We start from the raw sequence: 17,384 nt of genomic DNA on the forward strand, positions 1-17,384 counted from the left end.
ATGCAGTGTTTTTTCTCTTAAGCTGGTAGCTGGTAATGTTACTCTACTAACGTGCTTTGATTCTTGGGAGCCACCCATTCTTGCACCCACATTCTTAGAGACTCTTCTCATTGGCCTACTCCACATATTCTCTCAATCTATTTTTATGGAACTGTGCCACTGCTACAGCATTACACTGCAGCTAATTCTGCCTTTTCTACTTTACAGACAGAATTATAACAGTCCTCCTCTGAAGTTACTCTTCCTTGGCAATATGGGGTTTATTTTCTTTTTTTCTATAAGAGATTTGAACTATGTTTGGTGTTTATTTAATTTTATTACTGGATAATTTCTTTGGATTATTTTCATTGATGCACCACTGGGATCTGCACTGATTCCTTCCCCCAGTTTTACCATAACTTTTCTTATATTTTACATTGTGACAGAGATACTATCATAGTGTTGACAGTCATGGCAGATGTCTGTTATTTGCTCAAGTGTTCCTTAACACCTGCTGATTTTTAGCTCCTGTTTCTGTTTTAAATAATCCTTCATAACTTGTCAGTTTTTTATCCCAGCTGTCTTGTCCTGCTTTATTTAAGGTGGAACTATTCCTCACTTACAAGCTTTCTCTTCCCAAATAATTCCAGTGAAGCCTCTACATTAATATTTTCCCTCTTCATGCTGCTTTTAATTCATTAATTCAGACAGTGGTAGTCCACCTAGGTGTTTCTGTCATTAATCTCTCTGTTAATAACCAAATTTTTGGTTTTGACATTTTGAGAAGTGATAGGAACAGCAGCCAGCCATCATTCTAAATGGGCTAGATGATGGGCAAAATCTCCCAAGAGCAGCATCACAATTCACTATCACCTATCATCAGAAAGTGAAGTAAGCTAAATGCAGATTTCCAATTTGGAATTTATTCCTGTTAATTCAAACCTAGAGAAAGGGTGCAGAGATAATTTGCAGCATGCTCTGAAAGTTAACATAAGGATTGTAGCAGACCACAGACTGATTATATTTAAAGCCATGGGACCCCCAGTGGCAGTATCACCCAGCTGTTCCCTCTTATTTAGAGCAGCACAGCTCTGTCTTAAACACTGGTGCTAGTCTTGGCAGCTGTAGCACCGCAGCAACGAAGCTGCCTGGAGATTCACTGCTGGCATTCACTCCAGGCAGCTTCATTGCAGCCTTTTGTCCTCTGCAATCCAAGATAGGAGCACAGATGGGTGTCATATTTCCAGACACCTCCTGCTACTGAGCTTTAGGAGTTTGACTTCTGTGACCTGCAAATGACCAAACAGCTCTTACGGATGTTGCACCCCAATTAATAACATTTTTAATGAGCTAGTCTAATGTTTCTGCAGGCTATTTGTGCCTCAGTATAGTAGCACCATATTAGCAATTAATCCCTAATAGGGCAATGATCACAACCACTGTGTTTAAACACTGTTCTCTAAGGGAAAAGAGATTTCCATAGAAATTATTTCTAGAAAATATGATTTCCTTACCCTAAAGATTTACTTTTTTGTATGAACTTGATTGTCTGTGTATCCCCTTCACAATATTGTTAATGTAATTTAGATTCATAGTCACTGTTTTATAATGATGAATAGCTAAGCACCTAGGCAAGGTAGCCTTTTTTGAATGTTGGATTTTTTTGTTTGGTTTGTTGTTGTTTGGTTTTATTGTTTTTTTTAAGATAGCAAATATTAAGGCATAAATAAACAACAATAAATGAATACCAAGCACCAATTAATGCTAGCCAAGTAGCTGCATGACTCAGAAAAGCATTTTTAAATCAAAGGCTTTACATTTGAATGCAACAGTTTGTCAGGAGCAATGCAAGACTGCTGAGTCAGAGCTGTCCACATATTAAATATTTACCACATATTAAAGCTACTACCCACAAGCATGCTCTGAATTTTGAAGTGCACACTTGATTGCCTGCACATTCAGCTTGACTTTCCAAGTGCACAGCTTTGAAAGTAAGTATTTATTTTACATTTCAAGGTATAAAGATATCACTGTTTTATTCTTACATTAGATGCATATATGTTAAATCCATAAACACACACATTAGACAGAACTAATGGACTTTGTATGCTGGCTATACATATTAGTGACCTAGTTTCTTTGGGTTTGTTTTCTCTGTTGATATTAAGCAATCAAAAGTGTTCCAGATCATTTGCAAGGATGCCAAATATATTAAATGCTGAATACCATAAGGATCAGTCACAATACTTATGAGAGAATCGACAGATACAGTTGCCAAGTCATTCTCCATGACATTTGAAAAATCATGGCTGTCAGGTGAAATCCCCAGCCCTGAAAAAGGGAAACATTGCACCCATTTTTAAAAAGGGTAGGAGGAGGACCTGGGAACTGGCAACCTGTCAGCCTCACCTCTGTACCTGGAAAGATCCTGGAACAGATCCTCCTAGAAGCACACAAAGGACAGAAAGGTGATTCAAAACAGCCAGCATGGCTTCAACAAGGGCAAGTCCTGCCTGACCAACCTAGTGGCCTTCTATGAAGGAGTTATGACATCAGTGGACAGAGAAAGAGCTACAGATATCATCTGTATGGGCTTTTGCAAGGCCTTTGACACCGTTCCCACAACATCCTTCCTTAAACTGGGGAGATACGGATTTGATGTTTGGACTGTTAGGTGGATGAGGAATTGGCTGGATGGTCACAGGGCTCAATGTCTGGATGGACACCAGTGGCAAGTAGTGTCCCTCAGGGGGTCTGTATTTGGACAGGTACTGTTTGATATTTTCATTAATGACATAGGTACAGGTATCAAGTACACCCTCAGTAAAAATTTACAGATGACACCAAGCTGAGTGCTGTGGCTTACGTGCCTGAGGGATAGGATGCCATCCAGAGGGACCTGGATAAGCTTGGGAAATGGATCCATTTGAACCTTATGAGTGTCAACAAAGCCAAGTGCAAGGTCCTGCACCTGTAGCAGGGCAACCCTTGGGATCAATGCAAGCTGGGGCCTGAAGGGATTGGTAGCACCCCTGTGGATGACCTGAGGGTACTGGTAGATAAAAAGCTAGATGTGAGCCAGCAGTATGTGCTTGCAGCCCAGAAAGCCAATTGTATCCTGGGCTGCATCAAAAGACTGTCCAGCAGGTTCAGGTAGATAATCCTGCTCCTCTACTCTGCTCTGGTGAGCCCTCACATGGAGTACTGCATCCAGCTCTGGAGGCACAAAAAAGACCTGGACATACTGGAGCAGGTCCAGAGGAAGGCCAAATATATGATCAGAGGAATGGAACACCTCTCCTATAAGGAAAGGCTGAGAGAGTTGGGATTGTTCAGCCTGGAGAAGGAAAGGCTCCAGGGAGACATAACTGTAGCCTTTCACTACTTAAAAGGGAGTTTATAAGAAAGGCAGGAAGACTTTTAATAGGGCCTGTAGTGAAAAGACAAGGGAGAAGAGTTTTAAACTAAGGGGAGAGATAGATTTATACTAGGTATAAGGAAGATTTTTTTTTGACAATGAAGATCATGAAATAGGTTGCCCAGAGAGCTGGGAGATGCTCCAGCCCTGGAAGGGTTCAAGGTCAGGTTGGACGGGGCTCTGAGAAACCTGACATAGTTGAAGATGACCCTGCTAATTGCAAGGGTTTGAACTCGGTGACCTTTAGAAGCCCATTCCAACATAAACTGTTCTATGATTCTATGATACACAAACCTGAACAGTACTAGAAAGATGCACACTATACTCATTAAAGAATATGGAGGTTTCAAACCCCATCCTGAAGTCTGTTTATTAACAGGTCATCAGGAATCTCTTTTTTTCAGACTAATTTCTTCAAAATTAAACCTCATCTTCCCATATGTTTCCCTTAGAGAAGCTTGTGGGTGGAGGAACTTGTTTATTTTATGCTCTTTTGAGAATGGCAATTGCAGGTTTCCATTGATTGCAATGTACATTTTGCACTTACCTAAACTAACCAGGGCTGAGGAGATGTGGAGTCGGGACACAGCTACCCTTTACAGCTTATATTCACAGTATCAGGTCTGTAGGCTACAGCAAAGACACCCTGCAAGCCTGTTGTAATTAATGGAAAGCCTTTCACTTCTGTATGGATTAGTACATTGGATTTCATGTGATGAACACCAGCACTACTCATTTAAGAAGTAGCAAGATTTTACTTTGTTGTCTTACCCTTCCCTGTACTTTTGGTTTTCTGTTGTCACTTAGACTTGTGCCAGTCTGATCTGGTGGTGTCCACTGTGTACTCATATGGTGGGGATGAGCAGTGAGTTATCAGGTTTCCCACTGACTGATTTTTTTATTTTTGGAGGGTTTTTTTGACCATGAGAAACTGGTGCTTGGCAGAGGATATGTAAATGCTGGAATAAAGAGAAAAAAAGACATGAAATATTTTTCTTGTCCCATGTCTTTCCTTTTGTATTTCTGGCCACCAAGTAGTGCCTTTTGGACAGACTTCTGTGCTGTGACCTTGGCATCAGTGTCATGTCATCACAATGTCATCACACCATAGTCTCAAAATGTAAAATATACGACTATAGGAAATTTTACACTATCAGTATTACAATAACCGCAGTAAACTGCAGAAAAATATGTTTCATATCAGTGGAAGCAGAAAAGCCAGAATTGGATTCCTTTTTAGATTAATCTTTTATGGATCAGTAGGTTTATTCAGAGTTACTTAAAAAGCAGTTAACATTCCATTAGCAACAAACTGTGATCTGTGTCAGCAGTAAAACACTGTTTAGTCATTTATTTTAGAATGAACAGTCACCGCAGGGAGAAATAAAATTATTAAACACCTCACAAGAAAATAAATAGTAAGGCAAAGCCAGGGATTTTCTTTCTTATTGTAAAATTAAGCCTTCCTCTCAGGAATATTTATTAATACAGAGCAATTTTAGTTTGGGGTTGGTTTTTTCCTGATGTTTGCTATATGCAGGATGAGTCAGAAGTTTCCATTTCTCCTGATATTTTGGGTTTGTGATCATAGAGAAAAAAGTGCAAGCCCAGATTTTTCTGCTGCCATGTTATTTTATTCAAGTAGGAATATTGTTGGTTCAGTATTATGTCCTCTTCTAACATGGCTTTGGTTCCAAAGAGCTGGCAGAAAATGATACCCTTTCTTGCAGCTAGCAATAGAAATTTATACAGCCCCATGCCCCAGTGGGCTCCTTCCCAGGACATGACTGATTACTTTCTGTGCTTAAAGCAGTCTTTACCTCTCAATACTCTGAAAGATGAGTCATTATAAAGAGACATAAAAAAGAAAGAAATATAAATAAGCAGGTGGTGACTACACTGGTTAGCCAATAGTATTTCCAGCAAGCCAGGAGCAAGCAGATGCACAGCTGAGTCATGTATCAGGTAAGACTACAATGAAGACATTGGCTTTAGGTGTCATATTGATTTTGAAAAACTTATTTTGTGATTTAGATACTTATATGTATCAAAATACATATGTGGGGTCAGTAGAAGTAATTTTAGATGTCTAAGAAAAATCAGCAGTTAGAAAGGAAGAGCTATTATTTACACTAATAGCTCTTATATATAATAACCAATATCTCCCCATTTCCCTGAGGTTCTGCTATACCTGTACAGATTAAAGTGAAGGGAGATTGTCCTTTCTCCATACTTTTCAGAAGAAAAGAATCTGGAAGGGTGCTGTAATGTGGAAAAACCAATGTTAAACTTTTTTCTCTTGCAGTTTCAGCTAGTGGCTGCTCTGCTATGGCATGAGGGCATAGAAAACATTGTGAACACTTCTTCAAAAGCCGTAACCTCAAGTCTGTGTTCATTCTCTCCCATTTCCCTGTGAGAAGATTATGATAATAAATAGTAATTCAGAATGAATTCTAAGCTAAATGTGGACTGCTTTCTTTTTTAGACCTGAGCCTTAACTGCAATATCTTTGTTTAGACCTATCTGCAATAGTTGAACTCATCTGCAGATTATGACCACACAGATACAATTGTCTTTATTTAAATCACCTTTGCAAGTATGTTCTTGATATCAGAAGATATATTTTAGTTCTGATTAAAAGCTTTGAGAAGTAATAAAAGTTAAATACATTTTTGATAATAGGAACAAATTCAACTGATGATGTCATATCTAGTCCAACTCATTAATGACCTTGTCCACATTGAAAAAACCCTGACATCTGGTCTAGAAAGCATAAATTATCCTTTCTCTTTTAAGATAATTAGTATAATTAAAATTTATATTTGAAAAAAAAAGCCCAACAAAACAACCCTCTGATATTTTTTATTACATTAATATTTGCCTATGGATTTTCTTAATATTGAAATGTATGACAGAATTTGAACATCTACTACATGTACCAGCAAGTGCAGGCAAGCAAATTGTGAAATAATATCTGCCAAGTGAGCACCATTTAATTGCGAAGTGATTCACCTTTATGCCACATGCTAATCCATCTCTGGTAGAATTACAGTTTTGACTATCTTGCAGATAAGTGTAATCTTAAATAGGAAAGCAAAGCTAGAAAGCAAAAGAAGGAAAACAAAGCTTTTTACAGAGAAAAGTTGTCACTGATATGTTTCCTGAACACAAATAATCAATGGTGAAACCATTCCATATGTCTGATCCATAACTTCTAATTCCTTTCAGTCAGGGACATGCTTTGTTATATATGCAGATAGAGCCTTCCTATGAAATCTAGCTGTGTCTATGGTAACATTTAAGATAAATTTTTCAATAGCTTCTTAATAGATACATAGCTTCTTTTAGATACATATCAGATATCACTAATGAGAATGTCTTTTCCGTGTGGTGTACTGAATTTGCAATTTTATTCCTGCTTCAGATTACCTGGTTTCTGACCAAAACGAGGCACACTGCATTTAAAAGGAGATATTAAATGGTGCCATTGCTGTTTTTTAAGTTCCAAACATTTTCTGTAATAGCTTCTTTAAAATGTGTGGCATAAACAAAATCCTTGAGCACACTGCAGTAAAATGGTTTTATTGGTACTCATTTACACTAACCAACATAGGCTGTTCTCAGGCTCCCCATTCCTGAGCAATGATACTCATTCTGTATTTGTACCAAGAAAGCAATTAATATGTCTGAAGCCAGTTTTTCTTAAAGTACATCCTGCCACCAAAATAAAGGCTCTAATACAATTTACTTTGTATTAGTAAATTCAGGCAAAACAATCTCAATGAAGAATGAAGGCAGGTGTTTCCCATCCAGTGATCTTACAAAGCATCTCTGAATAGATCTAATTTTCCACATTACACCAGGAGCAAAGAAAGTCCAAATACCCATCTAGAGTCACTTCTGAATGGGAAGAATGGAAATGGAAACACAAGGTGGAAGGCACCTCTGGTCTGTTTATTTTACAAAAAAAAAAATAAAGCCAACAAAAAAAACCCCCCAAAAAACAGTCTGGCTGCACTCCTCACTGATGTTTCATAGCGTTCTATATTTCAGTACTCTAAAGTACTCTCTAAACATGGGCTCAACACAAAAATACTGAGGTAGGATATTTTATTTGTCGCTATTACTTCCAATTATCTAGGGTTTTGAAGGGTTATGGGCTTAATAAATCAGGATTCTTATTTTAGGCAAAGCAAAGAAGCAAAGATGTCATAATGAAATTCGACAAACTAAGAGAATCTGAAAGGCACTCAAGCTCTATATATATAACATGCAAACATGTTTCACCTTAGCAAAATACTGCAAACTTTGGGCAAGGATTTTACTGTGAAAAACATCAGGGATTGGCTTTGGTTGGTTGGTTTGCATGGGTGTAATATGTCAAACATCACACAGAACATTCATTAAATCTACCTATTAAAGTCTTTCTAAACTAATATCCCTTAGAACACAAAGCATTTGTTTGAATTCCTTAATTTTCAAGTTTGATTTTTTTTTTTTTAACTCAAAGATTTTTCTTATTGGAACTTGCTGATATTTGCAGATATACGTAAGCCATTAGAGAAGCATCCAAAATTCCTCATAAGAGTATTGCTAAAGCTCAGGCACTCTGAATCCTCTATATAAAGTATAACATCAATGCATATCATATCTGACACAAAAAATAAAAAACCCAGCAAACCCCAATAAATCAACAAAACACACACACACACACAAAACCAAAACAAAAAAACACCACAAAATCCAAAACTGTTTCTATCTGCAGAATTTATTTGACAAAAGTGTCCTTCCCCACCAAAAAAAATAACAGATCATAACTTTATTTTTTTCTCAGGACCAAAGGTGACCCCTTAATTGGTGAGGATACTGCAGTGGTTGTAAGTTTCAGATTTTCATGTAAAAAATTGCGTTGTCGAACTGTGGCTGATCTTATGTAACCTCCAGTAGAAATGACTTTTGCTGGACTTGTGGGTGGTATGCTCTGTGGAGGCAGTCCATTGATCTCATATGTCCACTGCATTGATTGAGCCTGGAATAACCAACAGGGACATAGGGAGAAACGAAAAAAAATCACTCATCAAATACCTTGAAAATTTGACAGTGATTTACCATGCTACATTGTTTTCAAAAGATACTTATGCTTTTCCATGTAAGGTACTGGAATAACACAGAATAAGAATTGCAGTCCTGGAACACAGAGAACAGAAACCAGATTTAATTTTAATATGGATTAGGCACAACAAAGATGAGAAATATGGCTTCCTGGCTGATCTAAAATTCCTTTTTTATTTAGTAAACCCCATAGCTCATATGTTTTTCAAAGATAATTATTCCATAGTACAGTATAAAAGCCTTGGGTTGATACTGTAGGATTTAATTGCAGCTCTGGTATTGGTAATAATGGCATTATCAAATGGTGGAATTTTTGCATTAAAATAATGAATGAAACTAAGTGAAAAAGACTGAGTATGCACAAGAGAATTGCAGCTTCATGTTGAAATCTCTAGTTTGAAGAATATTTATGAGAATTGAAAATGACACTCTTCATTTGCTTTCTGTTTATAAATGGTCTCTAGGAATAGAGCATATGTTTCTATGTCATGTCTTGTAATGCTTGAGTATTAGATTCTGAGTACATGATTCTTACTACATATCCTTTCTATCCATACTTAAGGAGTATTATTCCGATGCATATTAAGGCTATGCTGCTGTATATTTTCCATGTCCTTTTGTGTCCCAAAGCACAATTTTGGTTGCTAGAAACCATGTACAACTATTACAGAACCTTCAGTCTTTTTTTTTTTCTCCAAATGTATCACTTTAATGCTTGAAAGCAGGTCTTTACTCCAGATCTTTAGGATTGTCCTGTCTTTATGTCATTATGTCATGGTTTTTAGTTTTCTGCTCTCATTTTCTTTAAAAAACAAAACAAATGAAACAGCAAAACAAACCACAAGTATTACAAACCCTCAAATGATGTGTCATTATGTCCAGCTGTACTATGCAAGAAAAAGACAAAGTATTGTATGCCCACTTCAGGAATACACTCTTATCTATTCCTTCACACAGCAATTAGAAATCCCAGGTTTTATGTTTGCCTTTTCTGTTTATGAAGGCTTTTTTTACTTCCAAGCCAAAACTTGTAGGGAAGACTGAGTAAAAAATATGGCATGATATACATATATTAAAATATATTCATAAAGTGATTTTTTTTTATACAAAACATAGAACAATGCATGTCCATAGTACATACGTACATAGCACACAGAGCACATCAGACTATGACTGCAGCCTCAAAGCAGCAAAGTCACACTAAAAAATTTATATTTACAAATTCTTAAAATCTGCCTTTATTCATCCGGCACAGCACTGCAATCACACAGCTGTGCTGCTCATGGTTCTACAGGTTTGGTGGTGCTAAGGTTCTGCATCATGCTGTGTTGAACTACAGAGCCATTGCTTGTAGGATCACCTTTCTATCCTGTTTCCAGCCATAAAGATTTATCATTACAACAACATTTGTGATTTATGTAATTCATCTTTCATTTAAAACTAATTTAATCCTTAAGACCAATCAATAATTTGTAGATATAAACATTACACCTAACATCAGTGTCATTTTTCATTATGGAAACAAAAGGTCAGAAAAGCTGCAAATACTCCTAGATCGATCCAGAAATCAGTGCAACAGTCAACCTCAAAGCTCGTGAGTTTTTCCCTCAAGCATTTAGTTAACAGTCCAGTTTCTGACATAGCTGGGTTATTGGCCCATTTGCTCATTCTTGTTTGAGCACTCTGCTGCTTTGCTTCTGAGCATGTCAGTGCACCAAGCAGATTTGGCCTATAGAAAGGAGCAACAACATCCATACAAATTATCACATTTTTTCATATCACATAAACACTATCAACCACCTCCAAAGCATAGTGTGTATACTTTTCTAGTTATTTATTGTAGCATTCTGCCAATTAATCATGGCTTACGTAAAGCACTACAAAAGCCACCTTCTCCATCTCTAATTTTCTCTACAGTCATCCCATAATTTTAACTACATGATGAAGAGAGTAAAATGTTAAAGTGGCTTTCTGACTTTATTAAGTTTTGTTAAATATCAGTTTCATATTTGCCACTGGAAAAGTTTGAATTTATGATGTTTATCTATGTTATCTTTCATATGCTCCTTCATATTGTTTTGATTGTTACTCTGTCATTGCTATATATTTAAGGGATACCACTGCAAGCAATTTTGCATTCATATTTCAGCTATTCAACAAGAACAAGTTTCAGACCATCAGACTGTAAACCCTTTGGCACAGGCTTTGTTCTCTGCCATGTACTTATACAGAATTTATATTATTTCACTATAGGATTCACACCCGTAATAGCTCTTAAATGTCATCACCACATGGATCTCTAACTGTGGTGCTTCTGGTTAGACAACCAGTTTTAACCAGTATTTTGGTAACTGGATATATATTTTTCTGTTATAATGCTGAAAGCATAAGTAACTATTTTTGCTGTGTATATTTAAAGAAACATTTTTTAAAACCTCTACTTTAAAATTGGCAGTACTGATTTTGCATAATGTCTGCTGAATGAATTGCTTTATTCAAATAAGATTAGTAAGCATGAGATCTTAATAGATATTTCATCATGCATGCATAAGTTTTTAAACTTTCATTACTATCCTTCTAAAATAAAAATCTAATTTAAATTGAATATTATTCCTGTGTAAAACAGAGAGATTAACTCATCTTTATTCTCAATTTTATTTAATATTATGAAATTAACTAGTAACCACTGACTGTAAAGATAAAATCCATCAAAAGCAGGTGTGATATGGACCATCAGTACCTTATGTCCAAAGATAAAGTTAGTATTTAAGAGACGTAAATCGTTCTCCAAAGTTAACTAATTGTTTTATTAACTTCAGTGCAAGATGAAATGCTTTATCTGTCTTTGGTATGTGAGATGAACAATTTAGTTTAAAGAAAATTTAACCTTGGGGTCATGTTCACTGTATGCAAATCTTCATTGATCACTTCAAGGTCAGAGAAAAGATCTGACAGGTTTTTCAACCAACAGTTTCAATGAGTATCAAGTCACTAAAAAATTATTTCTCTTCATGAAATTCACACATACCATAATTCTACAGCTTAGAGTGTTAGCAATTGTTTGAAGTGGGATTTAAACAAAAGTGGTCAGCTTTGCCACTCCCAACTTCATTTATCATCAGCATCAGACAATTGATACAGCCTTCTGGGTAGCAATACCTTTTGCTAACTTTCTCTTTTCTATGCAAATATCCTAGTTTGCATGTTCTGTGAATAAAAACGTTTGTGGCTTGACTTGGTGAAAAAAGCTGCCTATTCTGTGGCTGCGGTAGACTGCATCAGATGTCATTCTGCGGCAGGAGAGGTTGGTTTTTTTTGCTAATGAAAATGGAGAAAATGTTATGGGCATTATCACATGAAGCTGTTAGGTAGTATCAAGCTAGAATTACTTATTGATTATGGATTATTAATATGGACTCCTTATTATCATAGTCTATCAATTGTAAGTTGTGTGCTATCTTCCAATACAGTTGAAGACAGTAATTGTGAAAAAAATGTGCTTTTGTGTACTGATTTACTGAAATAAATACTCTTGGTTTAGTTCAGCAACTTCTGCTAAAGGGGAAAACAAATATTATATGAAAGGAAAAGAGTTAGTGTAACTGTCAATATGACTCAGGTTAGCACTTTGTTTAGCACTAGAGCCACCTACAATTCAGTAATTTTCAAGACAACCTAGAATCCAGTAATTTCAGAAAACCTTAGACACCCATAAATGTCTATTTTACTAGAATGTTTCATTTCCAGGGCAAAATATTAGGTTTCCAAATGCTGCTGAAACCATATCTATTTTCCTAAGGATAAAGCTGTAGGGCTGAACTACATCAGCTATTCTAACCAATATAAGAACTGCAGCAAGAGCAAGTCTACAAAGTTCAGTATCTATGCAAGTGCCTTGAAACCTCTGCTTATTTAACATGAAAATATTTCGATTTTCCTATTAACTTAGTAACATTTTTCATTGTTCATTCTGTTTAAGAGATACAGTTTAGAAACACATTAAACTATGCTAATTGAAAAATCTGCCAGGAACAGTGTAAGAACATATTTTCACCAAGCTACTGAATATGTAGTAGTACCATTTGTTAAGATATGCAAGTCCGCATAGACAAGCTTAGAAGTCACACCTGGGTACTGTGACTGTACACTGCATCATTTATTTCCAGAACTGTATGACAAATGGTTTTGATATGCTGTCTTCCATAGGCTAGGTTAGTGATTATTCAGTAATAAAAGTGCACAAGCCTGACTCCTGGAGAGCTTTATAATGTTACCTACAATCCGGTTCACTCTGACATGTATTTTATCATTTAAGACTTATTTCATGTGCCTTCTGGTTTAGAATATCTCTGAAGTCTCACTCATAAATTACAAAGCAATTCCTTGGGTCTCCATCCAAATTCAGCACAGTACAAGAAAATTAACTGCAGGCCAACTTGAATACTTCTTTTTCCATGGATTCTCCAGCTTCCTGACTGCTCTGGCTTGTACCTGGCAGTGATTCCTGCCCCAGAAAGGCTTTGTAGATCATGCAAAGCCCTGCATGATCAGCCCCAGCTGCAGCTGTATCTTGCCATCCCCAAACTCTTTCAGTTTTCTTTTCAGCTTTAACAGCACATCACAGCTCTGAGATGTCAGTGCCGCTGAGGAAGTCCTTCTTTTCCTCACAACAGTTTATAGCTTATCTAAGCAGCATGCTCTCTTCATTAATTCATCATTAGTGGAAATACATTTTTTTTTTTCAGTTAGAACTGCACTGTTTATGAAGGCTGTTATCAATGTGGAAAATTTATTCTGGAATAGTACTTATTTTAAAATGTTCTCCTGGCACCATGTCACTGTTTCATAGAATCATAGAATGATAGAATGGTTAGGGTTGGAAAGGACATTAAGATCATCAAGTTCCAACCCCCTTGCCATGGGGGAAGGACACCTCACACTAAACCATGTCACCCAAGGCTCTGTCCAACCTGGCCTTGAGCGCTGCCAGGGATGGAGCATTTACCACTCTGAGCAACCTATTCGAGAGTATCACCACTCTCACAGTAAAGAGCTTCTTCCTTATATCTAACCCGAATCTCTCCTGCTTAAGTAAGTTTTAACCCATTACCTATTGTCCTATCCCTATAGTCTCTGATAAAGAGTCACTCTCTGGAATCCGTACTTTCTTACTTGTAGCTCAACTAAGTTATGATGTTCTCTTTCAGAGCTGCAGAAACAAGCATGACTATTTTCTTTACTGGCATTTCATTCTTTGATCTACAGAAATTTTTGAAGATATTTTCTATGTCACTTCTGCAAAATGAAGATTCCTAACAGATAATTATTCAAATAATTGTCTAATTTTAATTTTTTTAATATGTGGTTCATGGAGAGAAGAAGTTTTAATGATCATTTCAGAACATTTAATTGCTTCAGCAAAGTAATTAACATTTTCTGCCATTGATAAAATTTACTTTAAGTATTCATGAATTAAAATAAAGTCTTAAAGAACCTTCAAAATATGCCATGAATTACCTGATATGTGTGCAGAAAATATAAATTAGGCTATATTATTTCAATTATATATATACTTTCAGTTAATAAAAAGTATACACTAAGTTCTGGTGAAGCCAAATTGTATTTTCTTAATGCTAATTAGCTCATCAGGATTGGGTTTTCAGCAGAGCAATCAAAGAAAAATACTTGCATGTACAAAATTTGGGTTTAGTGTTTACAACAAATGAGAAAAAGATAACTGTAGGATCTTTCTCCATAATTCTACCTCCCATTTTACTTTACAACACAATTGTAATGACCAGCATAAACCAAACAACTTACACTGTCATCTCTGCTTCTTTGCAGCCTAATTATCACTGTTTATTGAAGCACACAGAAATGACAGTTCTGTTACCACTGTTCAAATAATTTAATAATAAAAATATATTCTGTTAGAAGTATGACTTTACCCTCAGAAATGCAAAGGAAATTTCATAGCAAGAGTGCTGTAGGCTTTTACTACAGCAGCATCAGAAGAGAGTCAACACTGTTAAAGAAATTTCACCACTTTTTCTAAAAATAGCCCAAAACGTCAGCCAGTATACTGGCTAGAAGGTGTATGTACGAGAGAGGTTCTTCAGTGTTAGGTCTAACATTAATTGCATTTCACTACCTCCACTATTATTCCCCAAATAAGGGTGATTTACACTGGCTTTGCCATCTAGATAAGTCTGTCTCCCTCAGGTCACTAATGAACCAATTTCAACAGGAAAGGCAGAAATGAGTATCTGGTATTCTCAACATGTCACAGAGTCTTATTTCAGGTCAATGTTGAGAGCGCAGCAGCAGAATTACACACTGTCACAGATGCTCTGGCTTACATTAGAACTACAGGAATGAAGGCCTTTGTGGTGAGGAAAAGGGGAAGTACAGTTGTACACAAAAGGTTATCTCTAAGAGCAAAGAGAACACAAACTTTATAAAAATGTCATTGAAACAATACCTCAATTAGAAACTGTGATGGTGTAATACTGGTCAAAATTTCACGACCATTAAGAGGCTTCAAAGTATTTTTGAAGATACATGAATACACAAGACAATGCAAGATGTGATCTGATACGTATATGTAATACATGTGAGTGACTTCCTACACCCACACACAGTACCAAAGGTGTAGGTGTAAAGAGCCATCTGCCTAGATCATAACCAGAGACCAAAGTGTGACTCGATGTAGGATAAAATTCTGATTACTCAAAGCCCATTTGTACTGATATATTCCAAAAAGGAAATTCTGGATTACTGACTGAGTACTTAGAAAACTAATAATAATCTTTGACCCATCACGTTATCCCATTCCAGGCAAATTTATTATGTTAAAGCAATTTGTTAGGGAAGGAAGTTAAGACAAACATGGCTAGTTAGTAAATTTACATGTGTCATGCCTAAGAACAGCCAGTTCCAGAACTATACTAGAAGTTTCTGAGCTCTGTAGATGTGTCAAATAGCATTATGTAAATATGAAAGAACACGGAATAAATTCGGTCAATTTTTTCCTTTTTCAAATGAAAGAGTTATCATCATAATTGATGATTATGTAAAAAGACTGCATTAATCAAATATCTAATATGGTAAAAGAAAACAAGTAGGAGGGATTAAAGGGCCTTCTGTTTTTTTTCAGGATTTGAATTTCTTATTCACTGTGGTACAGGTTGTGACTCAGAGAGATAAAACACTTCAGTCATTTACCATGCATCTCTTTATCAACTTTGTTTCGACCATCTTGTTTTTTAAATCAATATTGCTGTCTCACTTCTAGTATAGTGGCCTGAAAACATTGCCAGCATGCTGTGAAGAGATTTAAAGTGCAAAGCGTGATTTGTAGAGTCTGGGATGTTTGCTGCTAGAGTATGCTTTAGACAAACAATTTCCTCCTAAAAAATGACTTAAAACTTAAAAATTAATTCCTGCATTTATAAGAACATTTTTACTACTGAAGGAATAAATAACTCAAAAATTTTCCTGACTTAGATTTACAGACGCTACTTGGCTACCTCTTCTTTTTGATTATTTTGAGGCTTGTTTTAAAAAAATTATTTCTAACTTTGTGTTCTGAAATTCTGCCTTCTACAGTTTAGTATCTAGTTTCTAATGCTGTTGATCCTAGAAGGTATAATACAGATATAATCAATAACCTAGGCCTCATGTATTCAATCACTCACATATTTTCCACCAGTTCTTAACACGATTATTTGGATTCTCTGTGAAAAGCTGTTATATTGCCTATGGAGTGGGGGCAAACATACCAAGATAAATATATCTCTCTGAGGCTGATGGCAAAGGGATAACATAGGAATTAAAATATAATGTTTTTCCAGCTTGTAATGAGTTAATTTTAGAAATTTAGTTTAATTCCTGTCCGTTGGTAGGAGTAGTAAAATAATTATAGCGCATACATTTGTATGTATCAGTGCTGGTTTTTTGTATAGGGTTTGGTTTTTTCCTTTCACATGTGAAGGTATATTTGTGTATTGCATTCAGGAAGGCCTACCTGGATCACGAGTGTTGCTTTATGCTTCTTGCTGTACATCCTTGGCTTGAATCCTACTGTTATATGGGTTCCTGCAGTGCCTGCAGGAAGAAGTTCCCCTGCTTGTGGCAGTACACGGAACTCAGGATCACTGCCTGACAGGAAGTGGGCGGTGAATGGCTCTGGGTACCTATGGAAAAGCAAAGAAGCCTATTGAGCCTTTTATGGTATCTTATTACAATTTATCTACAATCTAACAGTTAGGCCACCACGTGGCATGACTCAGAAAGTTGGCAGACCATGGAATGCATATAAAATATTAATAGTATTCTTACCTACAGAACAAATATTCTATAAAAATTACTACATTAACAGTAATTATATACACTTATTAATACATATTTATATTTTTATACACAGGGACCTGCATACTGGTCTTCCATTTCAGACATACTTACATGCTAATACAAATAATAACTACAGAATAAAGATAGCATTTGACACTGTAAAGAAAAGAATCATCTGACCTTTAAAGATACAATGATAGTGATAGGAATAAATTCTATGTCAGAGTGAAAATCCAATTCTATTAAAAGCCCCTTACTTTTCTAGTCTTTACTAAATAAAACTGATAAGCCATCCATTTGATTAAGTTTTATGACTAGGACTAAATTTGTAATCTAGTGGAGTGTTTCTAGGCTGGGAGGGAATTCTGAAATCCTTGAAATAAACATATGAAAAATAATATTATCACTATTTTTCACATTTTCTATATCCCATAAACTAAATACTTTAAGATATTACAATAGTAATAACTGGGGTCCTCTATGAATATTACTGTATATCTCATCTCAAAGAATTTCTGTCGCA

The 17,384-nt window shown here is 36.0% G+C and overlaps 1 protein-coding gene across 1 annotated transcript in view; it reads right to left on the reverse strand.

The window, feature by feature from the left end:
- Positions 1 to 8,216: 8,216 nt before the first annotated feature.
- Positions 8,217 to 17,384, reverse strand: part of CFAP47 (cilia and flagella associated protein 47) — a 285,559-nt gene continuing 276,391 nt past the window's right edge. The window contains exons 64-65 of the mRNA XM_034074649.1: positions 16,536 to 16,704; positions 8,217 to 8,426 (exon numbers count right to left, since the gene is read on the reverse strand). Of these exons, the coding sequence (XP_033930540.1) occupies positions 8,217 to 8,426; positions 16,536 to 16,704 (379 nt within the window). The remainder of the gene's footprint in view (positions 8,427 to 16,535; positions 16,705 to 17,384) is intronic.

This window comes from Melopsittacus undulatus, chromosome 2 (assembly GCF_012275295.1).
Source record: "Melopsittacus undulatus isolate bMelUnd1 chromosome 2, bMelUnd1.mat.Z, whole genome shotgun sequence".
Taxonomy (NCBI): domain Eukaryota; kingdom Metazoa; phylum Chordata; class Aves; order Psittaciformes; family Psittaculidae; genus Melopsittacus; species Melopsittacus undulatus.